Below are 20135 nucleotides of genomic sequence, written 5' to 3'. Positions count from 1 at the left end.
AGTTGTGAAGCTTAGTTTGGCTGGATATGAAATTCTGGGCTGAAGGTTCTGTTCTTTGAGGATGTTGAATATTGGCCCCCACTCTCTTCTGGCTTGTAGAGTTTCTGCTGAGAGATCTGCTGTAAGTCTGATAGGCTTGCCTTTGTGGGTAATCTGACCTTTTTCTCTGGCTGCTCTTAGTATTTTCTCCTTCGTTTCAACCCTGGTAAATCTAACGATTATATGCCTTGGGGTTGCTCTTCTTGAGGAATATCTTTATGGTGTTCTCTGTATTATCTGGGGTTGAATGTTGACCTGCTTTGCTAGTTTAGAAAAATTTTCCTGAATAATATCCTGAAGGGTATTTTCCAGCTTGGATTCATTCTCTCCGTCGCATTCAGGTACACCTATCAAACGTAAATTTGGTCTTTTCACATAGTCCCACATTTCTTGGAGACTTTGCTTATTCCTTTTTATCCTTTTTTCTCTAATCTTCACGTTTTATTTCATTAAGTTGGACTTTGACCTCTGATATCCTTTCTTCTGCTTGAACAATTCGAGTGTTTAAACCTGTGCATACTTCTCGGAGTTCCTGTATTGTATTCTTCAGTTCCATTAATTCACTCATACTCCTCTCTAAGTTGTCTATTCTCAATAGGATTTCATCGAACCTTTTTTCAAAGTTCCTAGTTTCTTTACGTTGGGCTACAACATGTTCTTTTAACTCACCGAAGTTTCTTATTATCCATTCCTTGAAGAGTGATTCTGTCATTGGGATGCGCTCGTTCTCTGTCAAGCCTTGTTCCATTGTTGATGTGGAACTGTGGTCATCTTTAGAGGGATAGGCATTCTGATTTTGAGTATTCTCAGCTTTTTTACGCTGGTTTCTTCCCTCCTGTTGTCTTTGAAATTACCAGCTTTCAGATTAGGTCTCTTGAGTGGACGTCCAGGTTGTTAGTTCCCAGGGCCAGAGCAGCGGCGTTATAACTGATGGTACTTTTCTTCCCAGGATTCTCCTGTCTGGCTTCTTTCTTGTGTCTGTAGTAGGTGACTCTCGAAAAATTTTAAAGAGAGTACAGCATTGCCATTTACTCCACACCCAGCTTCCCTTATGATTGAAATCTTATGTTAGTATGTTACATTGGTTGCAGTTAATCAACCAGTATGGATATATTATCCTTAATCCAACTCTATTCGTATTTCCTTATATTTTACCTCATGTCCTTTTTCCCTTCCAGGATCTCACTTGACATTTAGTTGTCCTGTTCCCTTAGGCTTCTGTTGGCTGTGACAGTTTCTCAGACTTTCCTTGTTTTTGATGACCTGGAAGGTTTTTATGTTTAGTCAGCGTCTTCCTTCGTCTCCCAGGTTGGAGCACAGTGGTGCTATCAGAGCTTCCTGCAGCCTTGACCTCCTGGGCTCAAGTGATCTCCCACCTCAGCCTCCTGTAGCTGGGGCCACAGGCACATGCCACCATGCCTGGCTACCTTAAAATTTTTTTTTTGTATGTAGAGACAGAGTCTTGCTTTATGGGCCAGGCTGGTCTCAAACTCCTGGGCTCAAGTGATTCTCCCACCTTGACCTTCCAAAGTGCTGGGATTACAGATGTGAACTCTTGTGCCCAGCCTTGTGTTTTCTTTTAGCGGTTTTATAGCTTTAGCTTTTACATTTAGATGTATGATCCATTTCAAGTTAATTTTTGTGTGTGGGGTGAGGTAGGGGTTGAAGTTTATGTTTTGCATATGGCTGTCCAGTTGCTTCGTTACTGTCTGTTGATAGACCTATCATCCCCATTGAATTACCTTGGCATCTTTGCCACATGTTAAGTAATACACTCTCTGTGCAGCTCTGTTTACGGGCTCGGTTTGGTTTCTTTGATCTACGTGTCAATCCTTAAATGCCCACATCACACGGTCTTAATTTTTGTAGCTTTGTAGGAAGTTTTAAAATTAGGCATTTTAAGGCTGAGCATGGTGGCTCACACCTATAATCCCAGCACTATGGGAGGCCGAGATGGGTGGGTCACAAGGTCAGGAGTTTGAGACCATCCTGGCCAACATAGTGAAACCGCGTCTCTACTAAAAATACAGAAAATTAGCCCGGCACCTGTAATCTCAGCTACTCAGGAGGCCGAGGCAGGAGAACCACTTGAACCCGGGAGGTGGAGGTTGTGGTGAGCCGAGATTGCGCCACTGCACTCCAGCCTGGGCGACGGTGTGAGACTCTGCCTCCAAAAAGAAAAAATTAGGTATTTAAAATTCTCTAACTTTGTTCTTCAAAAAATTTAAAACAATTCTAGGTTCTTTGTATTTATGTATAAATTTTAGAATCAGCCTTCACTTTTCTACCAAACCTGTGAGGATTTGGGTTGGGATTGCAATGCAGATCAGTTTGGGAAACAAATCAAAATACATTGAAAATAGGAGCAGTTAGTTGGATTTTCTCCTTTACCTTTGTCCAACATTAACCTTTCCTTTAGACTCTGAGTTCCTGAGGCACTGAAGTAAACATGTCAGTGAAAATTATATTTAATGACTGATATCAACTGGATATTAACTTTAAGTAGTTTTTATTTGTGATTACCTTACCACATGATCTACAATAAATGAATTTTGGACTCTTCATACCGGCACCTCAGAAATAATTCCCCAGAAGTCTCTCGGTACCATGTTTCTTGTTGACTACTGGGGTCCATGGAACACGCACACACGTGTGCACCCCAATAGCTGGTGGTGACATGGTTTTGGCACCCATTCTGCCTGCACTGCCTGCAGTGGGGAGGGCAATGGCTGGCCAGTCTCCCCGGCCTGCTGCTTGCTGTCAAGTGTTGATAAGAGGCCCTTGTCTGGCGATGAACCTGTGGATCCTTTGCTGAGTGGCATTGACTGGCCCTGCTGCACGATGGAGACAGCAGTGCTGCTTGGTGCTGGCGGGCTCCCACAGCCCCTTTGGACTGTCCTGGAGAGGAAGCCTTGTAAAGGAACTTCCTAGAAGGAAGCAGGGCCTTTGTTCCAATTCATAGATGCTGGAGGCCTGGAGCGAGCTCTTTTATTTAAGTGGTTTGCACGTCATAGCAGAGCAAGCTGGGGCTGCCACTTTGTTATGGGAATGTTGAGTCAGGAACTCCAGATGGGAGTCTGACCGGGCTTTGAGGAAGGAGGCGGCGGTGGTCAGTAAGGCCCTGTGTGTTCCACTGTGCGTTGGTCTGTGTTGTGATTCCGGCGGCTGTAGCAGAATGCCTTAGAACTTAGGGCACACCAGAATACCTCGGGGCAGTTTATAAACAGAATCACATTGCTCACAGGCTGGGAGGTCCAAGAGCAAGGGCCAGCAGATTAGGTACCTGGAAGGGCCCTTTGTCTCAGGCAGTACCCCTTACATCTTCACATAGAAGGTGGAAGGGGCAGACAACCTCCCTCAAGCCTGTTTTCTAAGGGCCCTACTCCCATTCATGAGAGTGGAGCCCTCTTGATAAACCTCCCAAAGGCCCCACTCCCAGTGCCATCCCCTTGGGAGTTAGGTCTCAACATATGGATTTGGGTGACACCAGCCCTCAGACCAGAGCAGCTGCAACAGGACGGGCCTGATCGAGGCTCCCACATGAGGGCTGCGTCTGCCCCAGGAGAGGCATTTCTGCCCACTCTTCTCATGGTGGTAGGGTGGATATGGGGGCCGCCCTCAGAACTGTGCCCTCTACACCTGCTTCCTGGGCTCCTCAATTGGATTGTTCTGCTGGATTGATAGAGCCACCAGAGGAGAGGGCTACTGTTCCGCAGAACCACAGCCAGGGAAAAGGCGTGGGGGCCACATCTCCATGACGGAAGAGCTGTGCTTTTCCTTCTAATTGCTGGTGTCAGATTTTCTTTTCAGGATGGTGGGTTTTTTTTTTTTCTTTGAGACAGTGTCTTGCTCTGTCACCCAGGCTGGAGTGCAGTGGCGCCATCTCAGCTCACTGCAACCTCTACCTCCCAGGTTAAAGTCATTCTCCTGCCTCAGCCTCCCGAGTAGCTAGGATTACAGGCACCTGCCACTACACCTGGCTAATGTTTGTATTTTTAGTAGAGACGGGGTTTTACCATGTTGGCCAGGATGGTCTTGATCTGTTGACCTTGTGGTCCGCTCTCTGCAGCCTCCTAAAATGCTGGGTGAGACACTATGCCCAGCCCCTAGAATTAGTCTTTTCTGCTGAGCATCTGGTGCTACCTAGCTGGGCTCTGTCTTGCCAATGTCAGTGACACCATTTGAGTCCCTGGGGCTGCCGGTGCACTTACCCCCTCCCCAGGTGCTGGGGGCTTGGTGCTTACAGTGTCTCTCTCCTCAGGATACTGGCATCGGGATGACACAGGAAGAGCTGGTGTCCAACCTGGGGACGATTGCCAGATCGGGGTCAAAGGTAAGCACGGACTCCCCACATGACCTCCCCCTTCACCTCAGGGTGCAAGGACGCCTCCAGTAGGCATCCTCGGGTGCCCAATGAAGTCAGAATGTCAGGTGCGTGCCATGCGGTGGGCACTGTGGGAACACCTCATGACCTGACAGCCGTCCCTCAGTATCTGGGGTGGTGCCAGGATGCCCCCTGGGATGCCAGTCTGCAGATGCTGCAGTCCTGGATTAAAGTGGTGTCATGTTTTGTAGACATCTCTTCCTGTAAGCTTTAGATAATCTCTAGATTACTTATAATACCTGATAGAATGTAAATGCTATATATATAGTATAACATAGTTGTTTTTTTGTTTTTGTTTTTTATCATTGTGTTATATTTTATTTTTTTCTGAGCATTTTCAATCCTTGGCTGGTCAAATCTGCAGATGTGGAACCCATAGATACGGGGACCGACTGTGTTTCATTCACCGGCACAGGCCCCGTGGGCCAGTTTACGTTAGTGTTCTCATTTTACTGATGAGGAGATTGAAATAATTGCTCTGCCCATAGCTGGAGCAGGGTGAGCCGGAGGTTCTTGGGTGTTGGTCTGAGTCCACACTTGTCGTTCTGCCTCATGACACTTTCCTGCAAGGTCCCTGAACTGTGTGGGCTTGATGCAGAGAGGGTCAGAGGGGTCAGTCACAGACAGCGCCATGTGTGAGAACAGGCTTGGGACGCGACATCTGTGGATTTGATGGTCCTGGTCAGAACTGCTCTGTGGGTCTGGGTGTGGTGACTTGCACCTATAGTCACTGCTACTCAGGCGGCGGAGGCAGGAGGATTGCCTGGGCCCAGAAGTCCAAGGATGCAATGAGCTATGATTGTACCCCTGCACTCCAGCCTGGGTGACAGAGCGAGATCTTGACTTCTGAAAGAAAGGAAAGAAAAGAAAGAATAACTGCTTTGTAGAGACAAGTCAGCCCTTAGGGCTAGGGTGTCATTTGGCTGCTGGTGTGACTGCAGCCTGCAAGGGGAAGACAGGTGTGGGTGGTCAGGGTTTCCTCAGCAGGGTCTTTGCCAAACTGGGACAAACTCAGGTGGCCCTGGGTCACCCTGGTGCCCTCCTTGCTGGCCAAGTGCTTTTCTTCCTTGTTGTTGTTAGCCCAAGTGACACCCATGTGGCACTTGTTACCACGTGCTTCAAAACAGAGCAGTTGTTGTTCCAAAGTAATTCACAGAAATTTCTACATTCATGTATTCATTAATTTGTTCATTCATTCAGAGACAGGGTCTTACTCTGTTGCCCAGTCTGGAGTGCAATAACAGCTCACTGCAACCTTGAACTCCTAGGCTCAAGCGATCCTCCCTCCTGAACTCCTAGGCTCAAGCGATCCTCCCTCCTGAACTCCTAGGCTCAATCGATCCTCCTCAGCCGTCCTGAGTAGCTGTAACTACAAGCATGTGACATTATACCTAGCTAATTTTGTATGTTTTTGTGGAGACCGGGGTCTTGATTTGTTGCCCAGGCTGGTCTCAAACTCCTGGGCTCAAGCAATCCTCCTGCCTCAGCCTCCCAGAGTGTTATGATTACAGGCGTGAGCCATCACATCCAGGCAGAAATTTCTACCAGGCTGGTTACAGTGGCTCACACCTGTAACCCAGCACTTTGGGAGGCCAAGGCAGGTGGATCATCTGAGGTCAGGAGTTTGAGACCAGACTGACCAATATGGTGAAACCCCATCTCTACCAAAAATACAAATATTAGCTGGGCATGGTGGCAGGTGCCTGTAGTCCCACCTCCTTGGGAGGCTGAGCAGGAGAATCGCTTCAACCTGGGAGGTGGAGGTTGCAGTGAGCTGAGATTGTACCACTGCGTTCCAGCCTGGGTGACAGAGCGAGACTGCATCTCAAAAAAACACCTACCATAACGGTGACTTTCCCCACATTATGTTTTTGTTGTATTTCTCTCAAGGTTGGTCTGCTGTCCCATGCAGTGGCCACCAGCTGCGTGGAGCAGCTTAAATGTTAACGCATTAAAATTAAATAAAAGTGGACATTGAGCTCCTCAGCTGCACAGGCCACATTCCAGGTGCTCAGCAGGCTGTGACGCTGCACCTGGCAGATGCAGAGTGTTCCCAACATCGGAAAAAGTTCCATCGGCCGCGTGGGTCAGGGCACTGGGTGGTGCGTTTTACTGGATTCTGGCCTTAGGACCTTTGGCATTATAGTAGAATAATTAAGGGCTGTGCGGTACGCACGTGTCTGATTTCCACTCTCCCCACAAAGAAGAGACTCCAACAGACTGGAATCTAGAAACCAGTTTGGAGCCTCTCCTCACTCCTGGCTTTCCTGTGGAAGGAGCTTACTCAGGGAAAGCTTATTCAGTCCGCTCTTTCCCCATCCCCAGGTGTGACCTGCAGGCCTCCACCTGTCCGGGACAGGCAGGACTGCGGGCTCTGGGAATCAAGTGGAATACACACTTGTCCCACTGCTGCCAGCTGGGTGTCCTAGGGCCAGTGTGTGACCTGTCTGTGACTTAGCTTTTCATGTGTAGAATGGGTTGGAAAAGTACTCGGTGTGGCTGTTTTAAGGATGAAGGGTTCTCGGCTACGCTAGCAGAACAGCCGCAGTGTCGCAAGTGTCTGCTCACTGGAAGGGAGGCTGCCTCCCTAACCGGCCTCTGCCCCACAGGCCTTCCTGGATGCTCTGCAGAACCAGGCTGAGGCCAGCAGCAAGATCATCGGCCAGTTTGGAGTGGGTTTCTACTCAGCCTTCATGGTGGCTGACAGAGTGGAGGTCTATTCCCGCTCTGCGTCCCCGGGGAGTCCAGGTTACCAGTGGCTTTCAGACGGGTGAGTGATGAACATCACCTGACAGGCAGCTCCAGGCAGAGCTGGAGCCCTTACCATGGAGTTTGGAAAGGGTTGGATTCAGAAAACCTACACAGGCATTTTCTGGGCTTTTTATGTGAAATCTGACTCTCTGGCTTTGAGGAGACAGTGACTTTTGTGGCTCCAAGTGGCCCATGGCACCTGTGGTCCCGTGTGGTTGGTGACCACTTTGCTCGGGAAGGCAGGCCCGTCCCTTGCTGAGTTCTCTCCTCAGTGGCTGGGCTGCAGAACTGGCCTCTTGCCCAGTGGCCCCTCCACAGCCTCCTGTGACTGACCTTCTGCGAGAGCTCGTTGTATTTCCTCCTGGCCCTGGCATTTCCCCACTTGGCCTCCCTAGCCCACCTCCGCCTCTGTCGGGTGCAGAGCCTGCTTGGGGCTTTTTAGTGGGTGAGCTGCTTCCAGCCACACGAGGTGTCCTCCCTCCATGACACCATGTCTGTCCCACAGTGTGCATAGTATGCTCATCTTCACTGCCCCGTCTCCCAAAACTGGCATTCCTGTTTAATTCTGAGTGCAGGGCTCAGAGTAAACTCAGGCCAAGGCATCAACACAGCCCCATGGGGGATTTCCCCCCCTGTGCTTCTGAGATGGTTTTCTGCTCTTCTAAGGGGGCGCTTTCCCCCATCCCCACCTTTGTTTCTGCCCCCAGGCATCTGGCACCAATTTGGAGCTGGGCCAGGTCCCCATAGTGCCCCAGGCCCGCTTTTGGGATAAGCCCAGGAGCTTCTTCTAAGCCCAGGGTCGGTGGAGGACTCTCCTCCCCACCCCGCCCAAGAGAACGAGGAGAGGTCTGTGCCGCCTGGTACAGGGTCATTGTTCTTGATGGGCATTCGATGGCCTGAGTGGTGCCCTCGGGTCAGAAATGGGGCACTTGAGGGTGTGCTCTGTGTTGTTTTGGGCTCTGCCTGTGAAACCATAGGGAACCACTGGAGTCCCACTTGGGAGGCATCCCAGCATTTCGTCCAGCTGGCTCTTCCTTTTTTTTTTTTTTTTTTTAGCTCCGGAGCGTTTGAAATCGCGGAAGCTTCGGGAGTTAGAACTGGGACGAAAATCATCATCCACCTGAAATCTGACTGCAGGGAGTTTGCCAGTGAGGCCCGGGTGCGAGGTGAGCAGGAGCCCAGGCCCAGACTCGCTCTGGGATCCATGTGTGGCCTGGAGGCCAGCGGGTCAGCAGGCATTTTCCCGGGTTCTGCCTGCACAAGGGGCACTTGGGCAGAGCTGCAAAGGGCCGTGCTGCTGTGGGACTGGGCAGGGGCTGCCCGCTGGGGCTGCACTGCCCTGAACTCCTGCTGGTTCTGTGTGATGGGACTGGAAAGAAGCCAGCCTGGCAGAGACGGGGCTCATTCTCCTTTCTCCCTCTGCGTGGCCCTTGGCCGTTAGTGCACCTGGGGGGTTGGCGCAATCCTGTCCGAGGGTGGCCTTCCCTGTCCATGTCCTGCTGGATGCTTGGGGAGGCCCTGAGTACCAGGAGTCAGCCCAGAAAGCCACGTTCCAGCTACGAGCCAGCATCGTGGTTTCACAGCAGCCGGGTTGTCCATAAATGTGGTTCTCACTCAGGCTCCACTGCTGTCCCCATGAGACTGTTTGGAGGACAGATGTCCCCGCTGTGCCCCATTTCTTTACTTGCGAAGTGAGCGTAGCATGGAGGACCCTTCCCAGCAGGCTGGCACTCACCCTGGAGCTGCTGCAAAGCTTGCGTTTCCAGAAGCATTGTAGATGCAGTGTGGCTTTTTTTGTTCCTTCCAGATGTGGTGACGAAGTACAGCAACTTTGTCAGCTTCCCCTTGTACCTGAATGGAAGGCGGATGAACACCTTGCAGGTGATCCCCAAGCTCCTCCACATGGTGATGAATCTGTACATTTCAGGGCTGGGGGGCAGAGATGAGCCTGGGGGATGCAGCCCAGAGTCCCAGGGTGAGCTGCTTTGTGGAGATGAGACCTGGGTGTGGGGAGGAGGTAGAGGCCCAGCCCCTACCACAGCCCTGCCCCTGTGCACTGGGCAGCTGGGGTCAGGGACCAGGGTTCACTGAGGCATAATGCCCATCTATCTGGGTCACCCCGTGAGTATGTAGCCAGTGGTGTTCACTGCAGCCACAGAGATGTGCAACCACTCTGCATCAATTCCAGAACATCCCATCACCCCAAAAAGCAGCGCTGTCCCTGCCACCCCTCCCCCAGCCCCAGCAGGCACGGTCTCCTTTCTGTCCGTTGTGCCACCTGTTCCGGACATTTCTCCTGGTTGGAGTCGTGACACGCTGTCCTCAGTGACCAGCTTCCCGCCTCGAGGCTCAGCCGTGGTGCAGCATGGCTCATGCTCTCTCTCATGGCCCAGATTTTATTGGTCAGCCCACCCCTGCTGGGCAGTGTCGTTCTCTCCCACAGGGCACCTCAGGGCCTGCTAGTCCTCCTGACTTACTCTCCGGGAAGCTCCTGCCCCAGAGCCCTGTGTGTCTCCCCTGCACAGCCTAGTGGTGGGGCTGGAGAGGGGTCTACACCTGAGACCATCACCCGTCTGTCCTGGGAGCCTGTCCAGGGACACATGCTGCACTAGCTTAGGCCAGCGTCATGGTTAGGAAGACACATGTGGTAAACCTGACACCCTCCCCCATCGATCTCTGTTTCCAGGCCATCTGGATGATGGACCCCAAGGACATTGGTGAGTGGCAGCATGAGGAGTTCTACCGTTACATTGCACAGGCTTACGACAGGCCCCGCTACACCCTGCACTATAAGACGGACGCGCCCCTCAACATCCGCAGCATCTTCTACGTTCCAGACACGGTGAGGTGCTGCAGTAGGCCCACAGCCCTCAGGGTGACTCTGTTGTCCCCTGGGGCCAGGGTGTTCCCCCACGGCCACAGGGCTTTCAGCTCTGCAGATGTCACATGATTAACATGGCAGCATGATGGCACAAGAAACAGGTTCTGCCAGTCACGGCGGCTCGATCTGCATCCCAGCACTTTGGGAGGCCGAGGAGGGTGGATCACTCGAGCCCAGGAGTTCGGCCCAGCCTGGCCAACATAGTGAGACTACAACTCTTAAAAAAGAACAAAAGAATTGATGCCTCTCGGTGGGTGGACACAGAGGTTTTCTCTCACAAGGGACACACATGGCGAGGGAAGGCTTGATGGATGTCTTAGTGCAGGCCTGGGTGTGGGCTCGTGGACTAGGGTATGCCTGGGGAGGGGCCCTCAGAGCCTTGCTTCACTGGCCTGGATGCTGTTCCACCTGGTGCTCTGGGAAGGGCCTGTGGTCTGCTGCTGCACTGGCTGCTCTGTGCTTCCTCAAGTCCCCTCTGACTCTCCCAGTTCCCTTGACCACACTGAAGCTTCCACAAACCCTGCCATAAGGAGACCTATTTGGGGCTGAGAGCCAGCCTGTCCCGCCCCCAGGCTTTCCTGTCCTTGTCTGCCTGGAACTCTTGTCATGTCCGGCAAAGTTAACATCTGTCTTAGAAAGAGCCACCCCAGGTGTGGTCTCCTGGGGCTTGTTAGAGTCTCAGGCCCCACCCATAGCTCCTGAGTGGGAGCCCACATTTTAACAAGATCTCCCTGCATTTTAAATGGATCCTCTGGCATTTTAAATTGATCTCCCCACATTTTAACCGGATCCCCTCACAGTTTAACCAGGTCTCCCCACATTTTAACTAGATCCCCTGCATTTTAATTGGATCCCCCATGAAAAGGTGCAAGGCCTGAGTCAGGAATTGCCAGTGTGGAGCAGGTGTAGGCAGCCATGTTCCATGAGGCCCAGACAGGAGCTGGCCCCGGCTTTTCATGCCTGGCTTCCAGGGTGAGGAAACGGCACCACTCATGCTGCCCGCCCCCCCCCTCCCCCAACACAGGGCTGGGATCCGTGAGCTGCGTAGACACTGAAACTTGAATTTTCATCTCTTTCACATGTCATGAGTTACTTTTTGAAATCTTTTCTCAACCATTTGAAAGTGTAAAAACTACTCTCAGGCTACACAGAAGTAGTCAGTGAGCCAGATTTGGCCAGTGGGCTTTTTGCTGACCTCTGACCTGTAGCAGGGTTTGGCTGTGTTCAGGGGTATGTGCAAGGCTCACTTTGTTGTGTCCTCCTTAGTGGGTAGGCTGGGGAGAGCAACAGCTGCCAGAGAAGACCCTTGGCCCCTGCAGAGCCACAGTGTGGAGCATTGTGGGGCCCCTGGACACTGGGCTTTGGCTCAGACCAGACGTGGGAGGGAAGGCATGGTGAGGAGGGGAACAGGCGCTGGACTTGTCACGTCCGCCCTCACCTCTCAGCCAGGGTCTGCCTGGGGAGAGTCAGTGCTGCATGATGGCATCCTCTCCTCACCCCCAGAAACCATCCGTGTTTGATGTGAGCCGGGAGTTGGGCTCCAGCGTTGCACTGTACAGCCGCAAAGTCCTCATCCAGACCAAGGCCACAGACATTCTGCCCAAGTGGCTGCGCTTCATCCGAGGTACGCCGCCCAGAGCCCCAGTCCGTGAGCGGAGCCCGTGTGGCCCAGTGTTGCTTGCTGCATCTGTGAGGCACCTTGCTGATCCTGTTCTCAGTGGCCACCCATCGCTGCGGGCCTGCGTGGCAGCCGTGTTTACACACCCTGGGAGCTGCCCTGCGTCCCCGTGCATGTGGCTGATCTTGGAGGAAGCACTAGGGTGTCCAGATTGAGGTCTTTCCATGTGTGGGGATACTGTGTGAGTTTGAGATGTATGTGTGAGTTGTTACGTTTGAGTGAGATTATAGCGGAAGAAAGACTTCAGTATTTAAGCCTTGGCACACAGAGGTGCAAGCCACCCCTGAGAGTTAATGTTTTTTTATTTTTTTGAGACGGTGTCGTGCTCTGTCACCCCGGCTGGAGTGCAGTGGCGCTGTCACTGCTCACTGCAACCTCCACCTTCTGGGTTCAATAGATTCTCCTGCCTCAGCCTGTCGAGTAACTGGGATTATAGGCACACGCCACCACGCCCGACTAATTTTTGTATTTTTAGTAGAGACAGGGTTTCACCATGTTGGCCAGGCTGATCTCAAACTCCTGACCTCGTGATCCACCTGCCTCAGCCTCCCAAAGTGCTGGGATTACAGGCATGAGCCACTGCGCCCATCCCAGAATTAATTTTTAACGTGTATTCCAAGGCTGGCCCAGCCACCCACACGGCCTGGGTCACTGTTCTGGGAGGTGGCAGGACATAGAGGAAGCTCCGCTGGTGCTGCCTCCCTGCTTCCCGCTTAGCACACGTGCTGGGTTGAAGGCAGGTTGTGAAGATGAAGGGCAGGTTAATGGGGGAATGTTAGGTGGTGTGGAGGGACAGTGGCCCTGGGAGAACCTGACTGCTGTGTCTCCCAGGTGTGGTGGACAGTGAGGACATTCCCCTGAACCTCAGCCGGGAGCTGCTGCAGGAGAGTGCACTCATCAGGTGAGCCTTCGGCCGGGGGGAGAGGACCCTGCTGGAGACAAGGCCCCTACCCGCTCCTTTGCCCCCAGAGGGCCCTAGCCATGGCCCATGTAGCTGAGCCAAGGTGGATGGGGAAGCCTGGTCCTCAGGAGCCCTCCAGGTGCTGGCCTGGCCTCTGAGACCTGTAGTCCAGAAGAACGTGGGGGTGGCTGGTCACTGTCGAGGCTGGAGTCTGCACAGGGGAGGGGTCGCAGAGCCAGACCTGCCCACCTGTGCCCCAGGACAGGGTTGTGACTGTGACCCTGCAGCAGGCCTGCCCTGTGTGGTGGGGACTCCTCCAGTGCCCTGGCTCCCAGTTCTTCATTGGTAGCTCTGACTGCCCCAATCTGGCCCCAGGCTCACCAGATAGTCTTTATTCAAAATGGCTTTTTTTCCCTCTGATGCAAGTAACGTTTCCTTACTAGAGCACACTTAAGTCACCTCTGCTCTCACTTAGAGATGACCACTGTTGACAGTTTAGGGTGGGTAGATTGGCCGCCAAGTAGGGCAGGCTTCAGAGGTAGCCAGAGGCAGAGTCACAGCCTGTGAGTACTCAGCTGCCTTGGAGGTCTCTGAACAGCCCAGCACCTGCCGCGGGCCGTGGAATGGGCCTTGTTGGAGCCCCGATGTGCCTGCAGTGCGTTCCACCGCCAGTTTCTTTCCAGAGTTGGAGTGGAGGCAGCTTGTTGGATAGAGGACAAGACTTGGTAGCTGGTGTGGGTATGGGCCGAGCTGTGGTGATGGTGAGAGGCCTACACTGACCCCAAGGGAGTCACAGTCTGTCATGTGCCGTGGGCAGGAGCAGGTCTGGGGAGACAGTGGGCAGTGTGGTTTCCCGCCCGGTGAGCTCATGCCCAGCCCTGCATAGGCCACATGGGGCTGCAGTAACCTCCTCTTGACTCACTTTCAGAGGCAGAGTCACAGAGATTGTTTTCAAGCAGGCCACGGTGATAGTTTTATTGGTTGACTGATAGGGTCTTGCTGTGTCGTCCAGGCTGGAGTGCAGTGGTGTGGTCATAGCTAACTGCAGCCTTAACGTCTCAGGCTCAAGCAGTCCTCCCGCCTCAGCCTCCCGAGTAGCTGGGGCTACAGGTTCCAGCCACCTTGCATGGCTAATTTTTGTATTTTTTGTAGAGTTGGGATCTCACTGTGTTGCCCAGGCTGGTCTTGAACTTCAGAGCTCAAGTGATCCTTTGGCCTCAGCCTCCCAGAGTGCTGGGATTCTAGGTGTGAGCCCCTGCACCTGACCACTTAGATTTTTTTCCCCACACAATTGAATTCATAATGCTTATATTCTCTGTTTCCTATTTTCTTTCTTTTTTTTTTTTACAAAAAAAAAAATGGAACGTTTCATGAATATGCATGTCATCCTTGCACAGGGGCCATGCTACTCTTCTCTGTATCGCTCCAGTTTTAGTGTGTGTGTGCTGTCGCCGCGAGCACTGTTGCCTGTTTTCCACCTAGTTTATTTGCCGCACTTGCCATGTCGCTTTTTGGGAAGCACATTTCATTGCTATCATGGTATTCCAGGACCTACTGTAGTTTCCCGATGCAGTCCCTCGGGCCATCTCGCTGTTGCTGCTGGTATGACACTGCAGTGCACATGTCGATCTTTGTTCTGAAATCTTTACCTGCAGCTGTATTTCCTTAGGATAGAATGCCAGGGGTGGGGTTACTTGGTCAGAGGATTTAACATTTAATTGTATAAAAGGTATTTTCCCTGCTGACTACAGGTGTTTCATAATCAATAAAAAAGGGACCTCAGTCCTTATTACCCCCTGCACAGCCATGCTGGCTCCTGACAGTGGGGCCCCCACCCCGTAACAGTGACCATTCTGTCATCGTTAGAGATGCGCTCTTCGGTGTATTGACCCTGTATGCCTCGAGTGTGCCTGTGGGTTCCTGATGATCTGTCGTGTTTCAGCTCACTTCAGTGAACAGGGCGTGGGCTGGCACCTGCAAGAAAATTATTGCTGGTGCTGGAGTTTCCCACCCTTTGTCTGTCCCCATCACCCCACCCAGGAGTGGCCACGGGAGGGCAGGTTCCAGGCAGTGTCCCTGGGCTAGATGAGGCAAAGGACACCTGTGGAACTGGGGACTCGTCTGACCTTGTCTGGGAAGCAGGAGCTGGGTCGCGTGGAGAGGGAGCTCCCGGTGTCCCTGCGCCCGGGTGGCTGTGTTCCTCTTCCCATTCTGAATGCACTGCAGCTGTGTTTATTGAGTATTTCTTCTCCACTGAGAACTGCTGAGCCTGCATAACTGCCTGTTTCACCCTGTGAGGGGAACCATGAGTCCTCACTCATAGTTGTGGGAACTGAGTCACAGGGGGGTGGCACTCCTCAGGAAGAGAGCTGTGCTCCTGGCTGTGGCAGGCATGCTGGCTCCCTGGTGGTGCACCACCAGAAAAATTACAGGGTACATATATTCAGTATATATCCAAGGCAGGGTGTGGTGGCTCACGCCTGTAATCTCAGCACTTTGGGAGGCCAAGGCAGGTGGATCACGAGGTCAGGAGTTTGAGACAAGTCTGGCCAACATAGTGAAACCCCATCTCTATAGAAATACAAAAAGCATGAGCCAGGTGTGGTGGTGTGGGCCTGTAATCCCAGCTACTTTGGGAGGCTGAAACAGGAGAATGGCATGAACGCAGGAGGCAGAGATTACAGTGAGCAGAGATCGTGCCACTGTACTCCAGCTTAGGAAACAGTGCGAGACTCCGTCTCAAAAAAAAATCCCAAATTAGTGTATGTACATAGTATAGACAGTGTTGCTTCTAATTATGAAAAATTGTTATGTACATGTAGAATGTATAGTCTTTTGCCTGTATCTATAGATACACTACAATTTATCCATATTGGGATTTTTCTGGTTTTTCTTGTTTTTTTTGTTCCCCAGGCTGGAGTACAATGGCACGATCTTGGCTCACCACAACCTCTGGTTCCTGGGTTAAAGTGATCCTCCTGCCTCAACCTCCCAAGTAGCTGGGATTACACGCTTGGCTAATTTCTTTTTTTTTAAGAGACAGGGTTTCACCATGTTGGCCAGGATGGTCTCGGCCTCCCAGTATAGTGGGATTACAAGTGTGAGCCACTGTGCCTGGCCTACGCCCTGCTAATTTTTGTATTTTTAGTAGAGATGAGGTTTCTCCATGTTGGTCAGGCTGGGCTGAAACTCTCAACCTCAGGTGATCTGCCCACCTGAGCCTCCCAAGTGCTGGGATTATAGGCGTGAGCCACCACGCCTTGCCAAAAGATGCGATTTTTTATAGTCATTTAGCATTGCATAATTTGCCTGTATTCTTTTGTTGAACATGAGGTTGTTCATAATTGTTGTATTTGATGTGCCGCAGTGATATCCTGATACATAGATCTCGGTGTGCTCTTCTATTTCCTAAAGTACAGTTCCCAGGACTGGAACAACTGGCTTAGAGGTTGGAAGCATTTTCCGGGCGTGGGTATCTGTCTCTCGGGCTGCAGTTCTCCTCCTGCCATTTCTTTGATTCTTAATGGGGCTGGACATTTTTTCGTACTGCTGGCTCTATTTCATAGAAGCTGCTTATATGTGTTGAATGCATTTCTTTTCTGTAGGAAACTCCGGGATGTTTTACAGCAGAGGCTGATCAAATTCTTCGTTGATCAGAGTAAAAAAGATGCTGAGAAATATGCAAAGTTTTTTGAAGATTACGGCCTGTTCATGCGGGAGGGCATTGTGACCACTGCCGAGCAGGAGGTCAAGGTACGAGCCGCGTTCCAGGCCTCTCTCTGGGCCACCTCGTCCCTGCGGCTGCCGAGGAAGCTGATGGAGGCATCCTCTGACGTGACAGTGGTGCAGATGGGCACCCTGCTGGGCTGTGCTGTTGAGCAGGGTGCCTGCCCAGGGCATGGTGTATGGAGCTGCCTGGAGAACCCCTGGGCCCTTCAGCGCAGGAGGTGCTTCCCATGCTCCCAGAGCCCCAGAAGGGGCCTGACAGGCAAAGCAAGGGCTGTCTCTGACAACCCCCAAGTCCACCACAGTCCCTGGGGTCAGGGCCAGCCCGAGTGCCAGGACGCCATGGACATCAGATGGTTTGCGCCCAGCTGTTTCGGGGGGCATTGAGCCTGTGGGCCTGACCTGCCCTGTCCCTTCCAGGAGGACATAGCAAAGCTGCTGCGCTACGAGTCCTCTGCACTGCCGGCCGGGCAGCTAACCAGCCTCTCGGAATACGCCGGCCGCATGCGGGCTGGCACCCGCAACATCTATTATCTGTGTGCCCCCAACCGGCACCTGGCAGAGCACTCGCCCTACTACGAGGCTATGAAGCAGAAAGACACAGAGGTGGGTGAGCCATGGGTAGGACGGGCTCCCGGGGCTGCAGCTTGGGGACGGTCTTGACTTTCTCAGCTCTGTGCTGGGTGAACCTGCCCAAGACCCAGCTCAGGGCTGCACAGCGAGTCAGGGTCATGGGCACAGAGGCTGGACCAACTGCAACAGTTGTGTTTCTCACTTGGAGGTCACATGTAGATTTCTTTATGTGTGGAGTGCTTCTGCCTTGAAGGCAGTCAGAGCCTTTCTCAGAACCAAGTATCACAGTAACTGTCACACAGGCCTGGGACCCCAGCAGCCCAGGTGTTCCCCAGTGTGGCCCACCTGGCTTCTCCAGCCTTCCCGCCATCCACATCCTCTCTTCTGTGGTGGGTGGTCTGATGGACCCCCTCTTGGCCACTCGCAGGTTCTCTTCTGCTATGAGCAGTTTGATGAGCTCACGCTGCTGCACCTTCGTGAGTTTGACAAGAAGAAGCTGATCTCCGTGGAGACGGACATTGTCGTGGATCACTACAAGGAGGAGAAGTTTGAGGATGGGTCCCCAGGTTAGCATCCCTTGCTCTCCAGGCAGCTGGTGCCTACATCCTGCACGCCTCTCCTGCTTAGCAGTGGGGGCTTCCCTGGAGTTTTTCTCAGCTGATCTGGGCTCAGCCGCCTCCGAGAGGAGCTGTGTAGGAGCACCCTGGTGACTAGAGGGAGGTGCCCCCTGGTTTAGATACCAGGGGTCTGTCCAGTGCTCCCGCTATGGTGGCTTCTGGAGCTGGCTCAACTTCCTGAGAAGCCATGAATTGTCTTTTTTTGAGACAGAGTTTTGCTCTTGTTGCCCAGGCTGGAGTGCAGTGGTGCGATCTCAGCTCACTGCAACCTCCACCTCCTGGGTTCAAGCCATTCTGCCTCAGCCTCCTGAGTAGGTGGGACTACAGGCACATGCCACCACGCCTGGCTAATCTTTTGTGTGTTTAGTTGAAACGGGGTTTCACTATGTTGGCCAGGCTGGTCTTGAACTCCTTACCTCCAGTGATCCGCCCGCCTTGGCTTCGTAAAGTGCTGGGATTACAGGTGTGAGCCACTGCGCCCGATCGAATCGTCTTTTTAAAGCCCAAACTAAGTTGTATGGGCGTCAGGCAACCCGAAGCATCCTTTGAGGTTTTACTTTTAGGTGAAAAGCATCATCTTGCTAGCTTCTGTCTCCATCCTGGTGGGAGAGCTGGCAGGATGCTGCACGGCCCCCCTAGAAGCTGGGGAGTAGGGGTGCAGGCCTGAGCTCACTCTCGCCTTCTCTTCCGCAGCTGCCGAGTACCTGTCGGAGAAGGAGATGGAGGAGCTCATGGCCTGGATGAGAAACGTGCTGGGGTCGCGTGTCACCAATGTGAAGGTGAGGCTTTCCTGGGGACGGACCACCACTCTGCCATTGTGGCCCTCAGTGTTCTTACCAGACTGGCCAGCTGGTGGCTCCCAGCTGGTGGCCTGGTAGGTGTCCTTCCAGCAGCAGTAGAAGCCCATGGTGTCAGGTGGAGACCATGCGGGGGTCCCTGCTTGGCACATGTGTTGCCTGGTGGGGAGCCGCTGAGGCAGGAAGGCAGCAGCATCCTATCGCCCAACCCCTCCCCGGTGCTGCTACAGAGTAGGTGGGAGCTGAGAACTGAAATACCAGCAGCCCCAGCCAGCCATCCTAGTCCCCACCCCTCAGGAGCTCACATTCTCACTTGGGTTCTTAGTCGGGGGTTCTGGGTGGGCTTCAGAGAGCTAAGTCCTCCCCCCCACCGCCATCACTGGTCTAGCTTAGAGCAAGAAGGGAAATGAGTGTCTCATGCAGGGCCACTTGCAGGAGGGGCCTCATGCTGGGTGGCGGGCGTGGAGCAGAGGATGAATTTGGGCAGCTCCTGGGGGCAGCAGCTCAGGGCCTACTGGTTAGTGGGCAGTGGGGAGGATGGCAGAGCAGCGCTGGTTCAGGGGAGTCCTTGGGACCCTCCCTGCCTGCTACCTTGTGGTCTGGGTGACCTTCACCCCTGGTTAAGATCCTGCCAGCTCCTGGCCCTCTCACCTTGGGAACCTCTATCACCCTCAACCCCCTGCTTTGCTCACAGGTGACCTTCCGACTGGACACCCACCCCGCCATGGTCACTGTGCTGGAGATGGGGGCCGCCCGGCACTTCCTGCGCATGCAGCAGCTGGCCAAGACCCAGGAGGAGCGAGCACAGCTCCTGCAGCCCACACTGGAGATCAACCCCAGGTGAGGCCGTGCTCCTGGCCCTTCCAGCCTGTGGGATTCCCCAGAAGAGAAGTGTGTTGAGGTCTGTGGACATTTGGGTGACTCTAAGGAGTTGTATTTAGTTGAAGCTGCACCCATGTGAAACGGAGCCTGCCGTCCGCAGGGAGGTTAGCCACAACCCAACCTGTGACCACGTCTTCATTTTGCTTTATGGCTTTAGTACCTGTTCGTGTCCTGGACATGCTCTCTTTTGCCTGTTTTGAGCTTTGTACATGGATCCTGGTGCGTGCTAAGGTCTCACGTTGCTCACTTGGTGGGAGGGTTGCCTGTGCAGAGGGGCTGCTACCAGTTCATTTCTGTAGCCACCCACCTCGGCACAGCAGACACCTCCGTTCTGCTCTTCTGGCCTTGGGTGGTTCTTGGTCAGGAGTTGTGGAGAACCAAGCTGCTCTAAGTATTCTTTTCCATGTCTCGGGCTCATGTGGGTCTCCCTGTGGCCCCAGTGGTGGGAGCTGCTTCCAGGGTAGACAGAGAATCCCCAGCCACTTTATACCAGTTTGGCCTTCAGAGCCTACTATTTCCCTCCTTTTTCTTGAACCCTTTATCTTTTGTAAAAGTCTTTTCACCTACCTTATGTTTTGATGAGTAGGTATTGGTATTCTTTTTTTTTTATGAGATCTGAGGTGTTGGTATTCTTAATAGAATATGTAAGTTTTTGTTAGATGCCTTCTTGGGGTCTTGTTTAAGAAATATTTATAGAGTCATGAATGTGTTTCTCCTGTGTTCTTTTTTTTGAGACAGGGTCTCACTCGCTGCCCAGGCTGGATTGCAGTGACGTTTAATCGTGGCTCACTGCAGCCTCAAACTCCTGGGCTCAGATGATTCTCTTGCCTTAGCCTTGTGCGTAGCTGAGAGTGTGAACCATCAGCATCACGCCTGGCTAATTTTTTAAAAAACTTTTTGTGGAGC

At 52.7% G+C, this 20135-nt stretch overlaps 1 protein-coding gene, 1 long non-coding RNA gene and 1 other non-coding gene across 7 annotated transcripts in view; 1 reads left to right on the top strand and 2 right to left on the bottom strand.

Moving 5' to 3' along the window:
- Positions 1-20135, top strand: part of TRAP1 (TNF receptor associated protein 1) — a 56263-nt gene that overhangs the window by 28488 nt on the left and 7640 nt on the right. For all 4 annotated transcript variants that reach the window (XR_013524537.1, XR_013524539.1, XR_013524538.1 and 1 more), the window contains exons 5-16: positions 4301-4372; positions 7033-7193; positions 8231-8340; positions 8982-9055; positions 9861-10016; positions 11559-11679; positions 12565-12634; positions 16240-16387; positions 16781-16966; positions 17361-17499; positions 18244-18329; positions 19042-19187. Coding sequence is in view for 1 of the 4 variants with exons in the window: in XM_035266766.2 (XP_035122657.1) it covers positions 4301-4372; positions 7033-7193; positions 8231-8340; positions 8982-9055; positions 9861-10016; positions 11559-11679; positions 12565-12634; positions 16240-16387; positions 16781-16966; positions 17361-17499; positions 18244-18329; positions 19042-19187 (1469 nt within the window). In the remaining 3 variants the exon portion in view is untranslated. The remainder of the gene's footprint in view (positions 1-4300; positions 4373-7032; positions 7194-8230; positions 8341-8981; positions 9056-9860; positions 10017-11558; positions 11680-12564; positions 12635-16239; positions 16388-16780; positions 16967-17360; positions 17500-18243; positions 18330-19041; positions 19188-20135) is intronic.
- Positions 13951-17464, bottom strand: LOC144578562 (uncharacterized). 2 transcript variants are annotated; one of them, XR_013524546.1, is made up of 3 exons: positions 17279-17464; positions 14761-14925; positions 13951-14608 (listed from the first exon to the last, which is right to left on the bottom strand). It is a non-coding gene; the product is annotated as an uncharacterized LOC144578562 (long non-coding RNA). The 2 variants fall into 2 exon arrangements; XR_013524545.1 differs by lacking the exon at positions 17279-17464 and having other exon boundaries at positions 14761-15128.
- Positions 13987-14095, bottom strand: LOC118146503 (U6 spliceosomal RNA). Its single transcript, XR_004732363.1, has one exon. It is a non-coding gene; the product is annotated as a U6 spliceosomal RNA (small nuclear RNA).

Source organism: Callithrix jacchus, chromosome 12, assembly GCF_049354715.1.
Source record: "Callithrix jacchus isolate 240 chromosome 12, calJac240_pri, whole genome shotgun sequence".
NCBI classification, from domain to species: domain Eukaryota; kingdom Metazoa; phylum Chordata; class Mammalia; order Primates; family Cebidae; genus Callithrix; species Callithrix jacchus.
This window is presented reverse-complemented; position numbering and strand designations above follow the sequence as displayed.